At 56.1% G+C, this 10,152-nt stretch overlaps 1 protein-coding gene across 1 annotated transcript; it reads left to right on the forward strand.

The window, feature by feature from the left end:
- Positions 1-1,052: 1,052 nt before the first annotated feature.
- On the forward strand, positions 1,053-3,505 carry LOC132570222 (uncharacterized protein K02A2.6-like; the record flags this gene model as incomplete). The annotated part of the gene is made up of 3 exons (XM_060236651.1): positions 1,053-2,165; positions 2,294-2,733; positions 2,893-3,505. Coding segments are annotated over 3 exons (2,166 nt in total), but the record flags the coding sequence as incomplete, so codon positions are not given.
- Positions 3,506-10,152: the final 6,647 nt, after the last annotated feature.

A 10,152-nucleotide genomic window follows, 5' to 3' on the forward strand; every position in this document is an offset into this window, starting at 1 on the left:
TTCGCTCTCTTGCAACGTGCTCCTAATAAACCATGTTGCCCTACTCTCGTCTCTGCCTCGAGTACGTTACACTGGCGACGAGGATGGGATACTAGCCGCAGCGGCTACGACGGAGATCTGGGCAACAAGCGACTGTCGCCGCCATCATGGCCAACCAAGGCGGAAGCACCGGCTACCTCGAGCCCTTCGACCCAACCAATCCAGAGGGATGGGAGTCCTACACGGAGCGGGTCGAGTTCTACCTCCGGGCCAACAAGATCACTGACGCCGGAGCGAAGAGGGACGTTCTCATGAGCGTCTGCGGGCCTGCCACGTTCGAGATCGCCAAGGGTCTCTCGGCACCCGCCCGTCTGGCAGAGAAATCCTACGACGAGATCATCCGACTCCTCTCGGGACACTTCTCACCACAGCCTTCGCGGGTGGCTCGCAGGTTCCTGTTCCACAAACGGGACCAGATCGCGGGTGAGTCCGCCGCAGACTACCTGGCGGCCCTCCGTAAACTCGCCGGGAACTGCAACCTCCCCCAACTGGAGGAAGCCCTGGCGGACAGATTCACGTGGGGCCTCCGCGACAAGAGGCTCCAGCAGAAGCTCTTCGCCAAAGAAGAGCTTACTCTCCAGGCCGCCTTCAGCGAAGCGGTGGCATGGGAACGAACCGCACGAACGTTTCCCCGGGCCAAGATGGAAGCTGCCCACCACGGAGAGCTGGACCAAGACGGCCCCGAGAAGGAGGAAGCCCATCAGCTACGCCGCCCAGCCGGGCCACCCAACAGAGCGACCCAACGCCCCCGAGCGACCGACCGACCACCAGCGTCGGAGAGAGCCCCGGCCACCAAGTGCGCCAGCTGCGGCAGCCCCCACGAGCGGAGAGACTGCCAATACCGGACCTGGGACTGCAGGAGCTGTGGAAAGACCGGCCACATTGCCAGGGCTTGCCGAGCCAAGCCCAACCGCAGGAAGCCGACCACGTACCACGAGTCCGCGGAGTCCCACGCGGTAGACTCCACGTCCCTACAGGTACTGAACTTGCCCCACGATTCCCCCGATAAAATCAAAGTGGCGGTCCTTATAGAGGGGAACCCCTGCCAAATGGAGGTGGACTCAGGGTCCTCCATTTCCCTTATTGCGGAAGAAACCCTAAGAGAACTGTGTCCCCGCCAGCGGCTGCAACTTCGGCCGGCAGACTTCATACTCCGGGACTTCCAGAAGAACCCGGTGCAAATTGCGGGGTGGGCGCGGGTACAAGTCGAGCGGGGGTCCTTCCACGGCCCGCTGGACATCCTGGTGGTTAAGCGCCAGCTGGCCACCCTGCTAGGTCTGGCCTGGTTCAAACCCTTGGGAATCCGCGTGAAGGGGGTGGGCCAGACCATAACGCCCCGGGGGTTCGGGGAGATTTGCAAGGAATTCCCCGAGGTATTCGATGGGTCCCTAGGGAGCTACCGGGGGCCGCCCATCTCCCTGCCCCTAGACCCCACGGTCAGACCGATTCGGCTCAAGGCCAGGAGGGTTCCGTTCGCCTTGAAACCTAAGATCGAGGCAGAGTTAGACCGCCTCACGGCACAAGGCGTCCTGGAGCCGGTGGACTACGCCACCTGGGAAACCCCCATCGTTACCCCCATCAAGCCAAACGGGGAGGTGCGGATCTGTGCCGATTATAAATGCACCATAAACAAGGCACTACAGGACAACCCCTATCCAGTGCCGGTGGTGAGCCATGTCCTGGCCGCCCTAGCGGGGGCTAGGATATTTGGGAAGCTAGACCTGGCCCAGGCCTACCAGCAGCTCCCAGTAGACAATAAGACGGCGGAGGCCCAAACGATCGTGACCCACAGGGGGGCTTTCCGGGTAAAGAGGCTTCAGTTTGGGGTTAGCGTCGCTCCGGGGATTTTCCAGAGCCTAATGGACGCTCTCCTTAAAGGGATCCCAGGAGTCCAGCCGTTTTTCGACGACGTTTTAGTCGCCGCCCCGGACCCCGATGAATTCGGCAACCGCCTTCGAGAGGTGCTCCGCCGGTTCCAGGCAGCGGGGCTCAAGGTCAAGAGAGAGAAATGCTTGCTGGGGGTTCCACGGGTAGAGTTTCTGGGGTTCGCCGTTGACGCAGCAGGAATCCACCCCACGGAAGAAAAGACCCGAGCCATCGTGCAAGCCCCGGCTCCCACTTGTAAAGCGGAGCTCCAAAGCTTCTTGGGGGTGCTCAACTTTTACCACTCCTTCCTCCCCCACAAGGCAGCCCTGGCGGAGCCCCTTCACCGGCTGCTGGACAAAAAGCCCCTTGGGTTTGGGGCAAACGACAGGCCGCGGCGTTTCAGGCGGTCAAGGACGTCCTGGTGTCCAATGCGGTGCTCCACCATTTTGACGAGGCCCTCCCCGTCATCCTGGCCTGCGATGCGTCGCCGTATGGGGTGGGAGCAGTCCTGGGGCACCAGCTTCCGGACGGGAGGGAGGTACCGGTCGCATATTACTCCCGAACGCTCACTTCAGCCGAGCGCAACTACGCGCAGATAGATAAAGAGGCCCTGGCAATCGTGGCAGGGGTCCGAAAGTTCCACGAGTATCTATATGGGAGAAGGTTCACCATTGCCACGGACCACAAGCCCCTCTTAGGTCTACTGGCCCCAGACCGACAAACCCCCCAAATACTCTCACAGCGCGTGTTGAGGTGGAACCAATTCCTCAACTCATACACGTACACACTGGTTCATAGGGCCGGCAAGGCTATGGGACACGTGGATGCGCTTAGCCGTTTGCCGCTTCCGGAGACGGGTCCGGACCCCGCACCCGCACACCAGGTCATGATGATAGAGAGCCTCCCAGAGCCGCCCCTCCACGCAACGGAGGTGGCCAAGGCCACCCAGAAACACAAGACACTGGCACGGGTGCTCGACTGGGTGGTGAGGGGGTGGCCAGAGGGAAACATGGGGGAAGAATTCAAGCCTTACAAGGCGAGGAGGGAGGAATTAGCCGCACACAAGGGCTGCATACTTTGGGGCAGTAGGGTAGTGATTCCACCTCCGCTCCAAAAGCGTGTTCTAGAATCCCTACACGAGACTCATCCCGGCATAGTGCGAATGAAGGCTCTGGCCAGGAGCTACGTCTGGTGGCCGGGAATGGACGGGGAGATCGAGGGCTGGGTCCGCGGGTGCCAGACCTGCCAGGAATCCCGGCCCGAGCCGCCCAGCGCCCCCGTCACTAGGTGGGAGTCCACCCGGAAACCATGGTCGAGACTCCATATCGACTTTGCGGGCCCATTCCAGGGGCAGACCTTCATCATAATAGTGGACTCCTACACCAAATGGCTGGAGGTCATCCCCGTAGGGTCCACCTCGTCCACAGCCGCGATCAGAGCTCTGCGCAGGGTCCTATGCACACATGGCATCCCGGACACCATAGTCTCTGATAACGGGGCCGCCTTCACCTCAGCCGACTTCCAGGCGTTCCTGCAAAGATACCTGATCAGGCACATAAGGTCGGCTCCCTTCCATCCGGCCACCAACGGCCAGGCGGAGCGGATGGTCCGCACAACAAAGGAGGCCCTCGGCCGAATTGTACAGGGGGACTGGGACCACAGGCTGGCCGCGTTCCTCTTCGATAATCGGATCACCCCTAACCCAGTCACAGGAGTCAGCCCGGCTGAGCTCCTCATGGGACGCAAACTCATAACCCGGCTGGACCGGCTGCATCCCGACCGGGCTTCAGACACCCGCGGGAGCCCCGAAGTCCGAGACGCCGCCCGGGGTTTCTTCGCGGGCGACCCAGTTTTCGCCCGAAACTATGCAAGGGGCCCCGATTGGGTGGCGGGGCGGGTACTGAGGGTAACCGGGTCCCGCCACTACGACATATCAACGGAGGGGGGCCAGGTACTACGGCGGCACATTGATCAGTTGAGGCGCCGCACCCTTCCGGAGGCCCCCACAGACGCGGGCGAGGCTATATCCAGCGAGGAGCCTAACGGAGACCGCCCAGATGACGCGATCCCAACATCCGTGATGCGGGCGCCGGAGGTACCGGAACCGACCGAAACCGAGGGATCCGCTGAACCGGACGGGCCGCCCCCGTCCACTCCAGGACCTACCGAGGCACCATCCTCGGCGGCCGCGCCGCCGCCACCGGGACCCCCCAGACGGTCCACTCGGGAGCGCCGGCCCCCCGCATACTTACAGGACTTTGTACATTAACCAGGGGGGGAGGGGTGTAGTGTATCAAGAAATGTCATGCGACCCAACGGGGGGGCAACTGGGCAGTCCCAGGAGCCCCAGCGCCGGGAGCCTGTCCCCGCCTATCTCCAGCTGTGGCGGGAAGTTCAACGGGGCTGGATTGGCCCAACCAACCCAGTAGGCTGTACCCGGGATTGTACATAAGCGGGACCCGGCCCGCGTGTTCGCTCTCTTGCAACGTGCTCCTAATAAACCATGTTGCCCTACTCTCGTCTCCGCCTCGAGTACGTTACAGTGGTATCTCCCCTCCTGATTTGAACTAAGCAGATGGCTTACTATTAACCCAATGCCATCCATAGTTAGCTAGAATAGATAGTTACTCTTTCTCTCCACTACACTTATATGTTATGTTTCTACAAACACCATAGAGCAAGCTAGATAGATAGGACAATATCAGTCTCCTTTCTGCCTGCTCTGCTTTCACTCACCCTCTCTAACCAGTAGAATGTAATCTCAAGGAACTTCCTACCTCCTTGTTCTCCCCCTATTCCTACTTTTTTCCTGTATGCACCAGGAGCAACAGCGTGGTGTCTCCCCTTCTGATTTGAACTAAGCAAATGGCTTACTATCAACCCAAAGCCATCCATAGTTAGCTAGAATATATAGTTACTCTTTCTCTCCACTACACTTATATGTTATGTTTCTTTAAATAAATTCACCAGTTTTAACTTAAAGCAAAAACTCTCTGTGCAGTTTGTGAGATAGTGTGGTAACCATTAGACTAGGGCATGCTGCTGCACTGAAGTTCAGAAGGAGCACTCTGCTAAGTGAAGGTAAGGACTGTTGCCTGACCAGTCCAGCTATCTTAAACCAGACCCAACATCTGCCCACCCCCAGTCTTCAACTTTATTATGTCACTTATACTCCACCTTTCAACCCAATGGACACCCAAATCAGCTGACATTCTCTTCTCCATTTCATCCTCACAACAATTCTGGAGTTTCTTTATACTGAATCCTTTGTTCATCAAAATGAGCATGGCCTACTCAGACTGGCAGTGGCTCTCCAGGATCTCCTGCAGAAGGTTTTCACATCTCCCAGGACCTAGTGTGACACTCTGTCTTACACATTGCACTGACTCTTGGCTTTCTCTCTTTTGTATCCCTGGCAGACTCTTCCAGGGAAAAGTCTGGCCAAGTTGCAAGTTTTGCGGTAGCAAGTTGTTCAGTTAAGGTGTGTGGTGGCCACTCCCAGACCCTGTCAGAACTTAAGAACTTCAAACGGATCCCATACTTGGTTTCAAAGCTAGGATTTTATTAGAGAGAACTAAGTACTGGAAGAGACGAGATAACAGTGATGGCCAGGGCCAGCACTAGCACAGTTTTATACACTAAAGAAAACACATCACAAAGCCACAATTCACACCAGTGCAGGCACATCTGTCTTCCCACCATCCACTATCAGTCAGGAGGTTACCTCCTCGTTCTGAAGGCCACACGGCTTGGCTTCAAAGGGGCACCAGTGTGAGAATGTGCAGAGACACACCATAATTCAATCTACAGCCCTAAATATTTTGGATACCAGCAGGGCAAGGTTAATTGCTACATAGGCACTTGGGGTTGTTAAGAGGTTACAACATGGAGTCAGTTTGGTTCAGTACAATCTGAGCATGAGCAATACTGAAAGCACAAAGCAGGCACTGGTTACATTACAGTAAAGCCTCAGCAATAGTTACAAGTTCTGACATACTGCCCCCCCTAAGCGCCCCCCCCCGGGGGACCAACTTGGGCTTGTGTGGGTACAGTAGGTGAAACTTTTTCAGCAGTTGCGGAGCGGATACATCCTGTGACTTGACCCACTCGTCACAGCTCGGAGGGAAGTGTTTCCATCTGACCAAGTAATACAACTGGCCCCTCTTTATTCTGGAATCCAGAATTTCCTGGACCTCATGGTGACTCTGACCCCTCACTGTCGTCGGAGGGGGCGGCGGGGCCCTGGGATGGAATGACGTAGCACCAGGGTCTTTCCGAAGAAGGCTGCAATGAAAAACAGGATGGATCTTACTTAGGGACTTGGGCAGGTTGAGTTCTACAGTTACCTTGTTTATGACCCTTTTGATTTTAAAGGGCCCCAGGAATTTTAGAGCAAGCTTGCGGCACGTTTGTGGGAGGGGAAGGTTCTTTGTAGACAGGAAGACCGTATCCCCCACTCTCAATTCCCACTCAGGGGAATGTTTTTTGTTGAACTGCTTTTTGTATGCCTTTTTCGCCTCCTCCAGGTTTTCCTGAATACCCTTCCAGCCTTCACGAAGGCCCTCCCACCATTGCTGGCAAGAAGTGGGTTCGGACGGGCTGGTGGGGAGGGCGAGCGTGGGAAACGGCTTGCCTTCGTAGCCGTTAATGATCTGGAAGGGAGAAGTTTTGGTCGAGCTTTGAAGGCTGTTGTTATAGCCATATTCAGCGAAAGGGAGGAGGTCTACCCAGTTAGACTGTTGGAAATTAATAAAACATCGGAGGTATTGTTCTAGAAGGCCATTGACCCTCTCAGTCTGTCCGTCCGACTGGGGATGGTAGGCGGAGCTGAGGCCCTGTTCAATGCCAGCAAGTTTGCAGAACTCCCGCCAGAAGTTGGCAACGAACTGTGTTCCGCGGTCACTAATGACCTTGTCTGGGAATGAGTGTAGGCGTACAATGTGGGTGAAAAAGAGTTGAGCGAGCTTTTTTGCTGTGGGGAGTTGCTTACAAGGGATGAAGTGAGCTTGCTTAGAAAAAGTGTCGACCACAACGAGAATGACCGTTTTTCCCTGTGAGGGAGGGAGCTCCACAATGAAATCCATGGAGACTACTGACCAAGGCCGGTTGGCCGTGGGGAGGGGGACCAGATGGCCGGGGGGTTTACCCCCCCTTCGTTTCGCCATGAGGCAAGTGGGGCAGGCGAGAACGAATTCGGAGACGTCTTTTTTAATTTTTGGCCACCAAAACTGCCGGGTGAGTAAGTTGAGCGTTTTTACATAGCCAAAATGGCCTGCCAGGCGACTAGAATGGCAACGCTCGAGAACTTCTTTCCGGAGGGGGCTGGGCACATAGATTTTGTCGTTGTGCAACCAGAGACCGTTTTCACTCTTAGTTAGGTGAGGTGGATGGTCAGTTTCTAGGTTTGATTCAGTAATAAACCGGGGTAGAAGGTCCCCGTCCAGAGGGGAGGTTTGTTTCCCTGAGCGGGTGGTGACTCCGCCCGAAATGGCAGACGGGGGAATGAGTGAATCTACAATTTCCTCTCGGAGACTGTCGTGCTGGGGCATACGTGAGAGGGCGTCTGCCAAAAAATTTTTTGAGCCTGGGATGTGTTTCAACACAAAGTCAAATTTTGCGAAAAAGCCCGCCCACCGGATTTGTTTTGCAGTCATTTTGCGGCGCCCGGTAAGGGCTTCGAGGTTTTTGTGATCGGTCCAAATTTCAAAAGGTACCCTCGCTCCTTCAAGCCAGGAGCGCCAGGTTTTCAGGGCAAACATGACGGCAAACGCTTCCTTGTCCCAGACAGACCAATTCCTTTGTTCGTTAGAAAATTTTCTAGAAATGTAGGCACACGGACGAAGTACCCCGTTCTCCCCCTTTTGCATTAATATGGCCCCGATTGCGGCGTCGGAGGCGTCGCATTGAACCACGAAGGGTTTCAACTCGTCAGGATGTGCTAATACGGGTTCTGAGGTGAAGAGGCGCTTTAATTCGGTGAAAGCCTTTTGGCAGTCTGGCGTCCACGTTAAGCGTGCGCCTGGCTTTTTCGCCTCTTCACTTTTGCCTTTGGTTTTTAGGAGTTCGGTTAGGGGAAGCATGACTGTGGCAAAGCCTTTGATGAACTCGCGGTAGAAATTTGCGAACCCGATAAAACTTTGGAGCTGTTTGCGGGTTTTGGGGGGTTCCCAATCTAGCACCGCTTGGACCTTTGCTGGGTCCATTGACAGTCCCTCCCCCGACACTCGGAAACCCAAATAGTCAAGCTCAGTTTTGTGAAATTCACACTTTGCCAATTTGGCGTACAATTTGTGTTTACAGAGGGTGTTTAACACTTTCCTGACTAGCGGCACATGAGATTTGAGATCTTGCGAATAGATAATGATGTCATCAAGGTACACCACCACCCCCTTAAAGAGGAAGTCCCGTAACACTTCATTGATAAAGTTCATGAATACCCCGGGGGCCCCCTGTAGTCCAAAGGGCATGACTAGGTACTCGAATTGTCCTAGAGGGGTGTTGAAAGCCGTTTTCCACTCATCCCCCTCCTTGATGCGGACGCGGAAGTACGCGTCCCGAAGGTCAAGCTTGGTGAATATCTTTCCTTTAGCTACAGTGTTCAACAAGTCTTTTATCAACGGGATCGGGTAGGCGTTGGACATTGAAATCCCGTTTATCGCACGAAAATCTGTGCAAAGCCTAAGCGTCCCATCCTTCTTCTTTCGGAAGAGGACGGGGGCGGCGTGGGGGGCTGTGGCCGGTCATATGAACCCACGCTTAAGGTTTTTGTCCAGAAACTTTCGGAGTTCCTCCTTCTCCGCCCAACCCATGGAGTATAGCTTCGCTTTGGGGAGCTGTTGCCCCGGGATCAATTCAATGGCGCAATCCGTGGGGCGATGGGGTGGTAGCTCATCTGCTTCTTTCTCGCTAAAAGCTAGCCTTAAGTCCCGATACTCCTTGGGGATCGAAGCGACTTCCTCGAGTGTGAGGCAAGCCCGTTCGTTTTGGGGAGGAGCGTGCGGCCCCCATTCGGGGCGCCAGTGGTGGTGTTCGCACCTCCAATCTGGGAATCGGACGATCTGTTCCGCCCATCTTATGTCGGGTTGGTGGCGGGCGAGCCAAGCCGAGCCCACCACCACATCGAACGAGCAAGAGGGGGCGATTACGAAAGTTTCAATCCCCCAGTGCTCTTCGGTTCCTACCGGGACCGCTTGGGTTTCAAGAGTACACGGTTCCCCTCTCATGGGTCCCTCGTCCATCTGTTGAAATTGCATCGGTTGCGGTAGAGGCGAGGTGGCTAATCCCAGTGCCTCTACCAAGCGGGGGGTAATTAGGTCTCGGTTACACCCTGAGTCGATTAACGCTCGGGCGTGCATGAACCGCTTTAAGTTTGGATTAAGGAGGGTGACTGCCATAAACAATAAACCCCCAGTGGCTCTCACCGTGAGGAGTGCCGGCTGTTGTTGGACCTGCTTTGCGGCACCCATTAAAGCAGGTCGCTGTCGTTTCCCGCCGACTCGGTGTCGTCCGACTCTTCGGTTGACTCCTCCACGGCCGTCAGGTCGGTGGTAAAATCCTCGTCAGTCGCCAAGGAAGTGGCGACGGAGCCCCGACTGGGCTCCTTCGATCGGCTACTCTTTTTCTTCTTCGGCCCCGAGGCGGACGGTTTCGCCAAGGGTGGTGTTGCTCCTGCTTTAACGGGGCAGTTGGCGGCGAGATGATCCGGGTCTCCACATCTAAAGCATTTGCGCGCGGCGGCGGGGGTTGAGGTCGCTGGGGTCTTCCTCCCTTCTGCTTTAGTCGGAGTGTGTTTGGCCCCCTTCTTCCCTAGCTGCTGCCGGCGCATCCCTACATGCTGGAGGTTGGTTTCCACCTCCCCAGCCAGCTGGATCCATCCGACCAATGTGTCGGGTCTCCCTTGGCTGTAGCAGCGGTCGAGGATGTTCGGGTTCAAACCGTTGCGGAACGCGGTGTACTTCATGACTTCATTCCACCCCCGGGCCGCCGCACAATATCCCAAGAACTCAGTAGCATACTCGCGAGTAGTGCGGTTGCCTTGCTCGATACGCTGGAGGGCGGCGATGGCTTTCTCCTCTCGCAGGGGGTCGCCGTACTGGCGGAGCATCGCGTGCAGGAAACCGGCGACCGTTGCCAGCTCTGGCTTCCTCCCCGTGTAGAGTCCCACGTACCACTTGCGGGCTGGGCCCCTCAGGCGGGACGAAATATGGTTTACTCGGCTGGCCTCTGTCGGGTAATCGGCACCCCAAT

The sequence above is a fragment of the Heteronotia binoei genome, chromosome 4 (assembly GCF_032191835.1).
Source record: "Heteronotia binoei isolate CCM8104 ecotype False Entrance Well chromosome 4, APGP_CSIRO_Hbin_v1, whole genome shotgun sequence".
Classification (NCBI taxonomy): domain Eukaryota; kingdom Metazoa; phylum Chordata; class Lepidosauria; order Squamata; family Gekkonidae; genus Heteronotia; species Heteronotia binoei.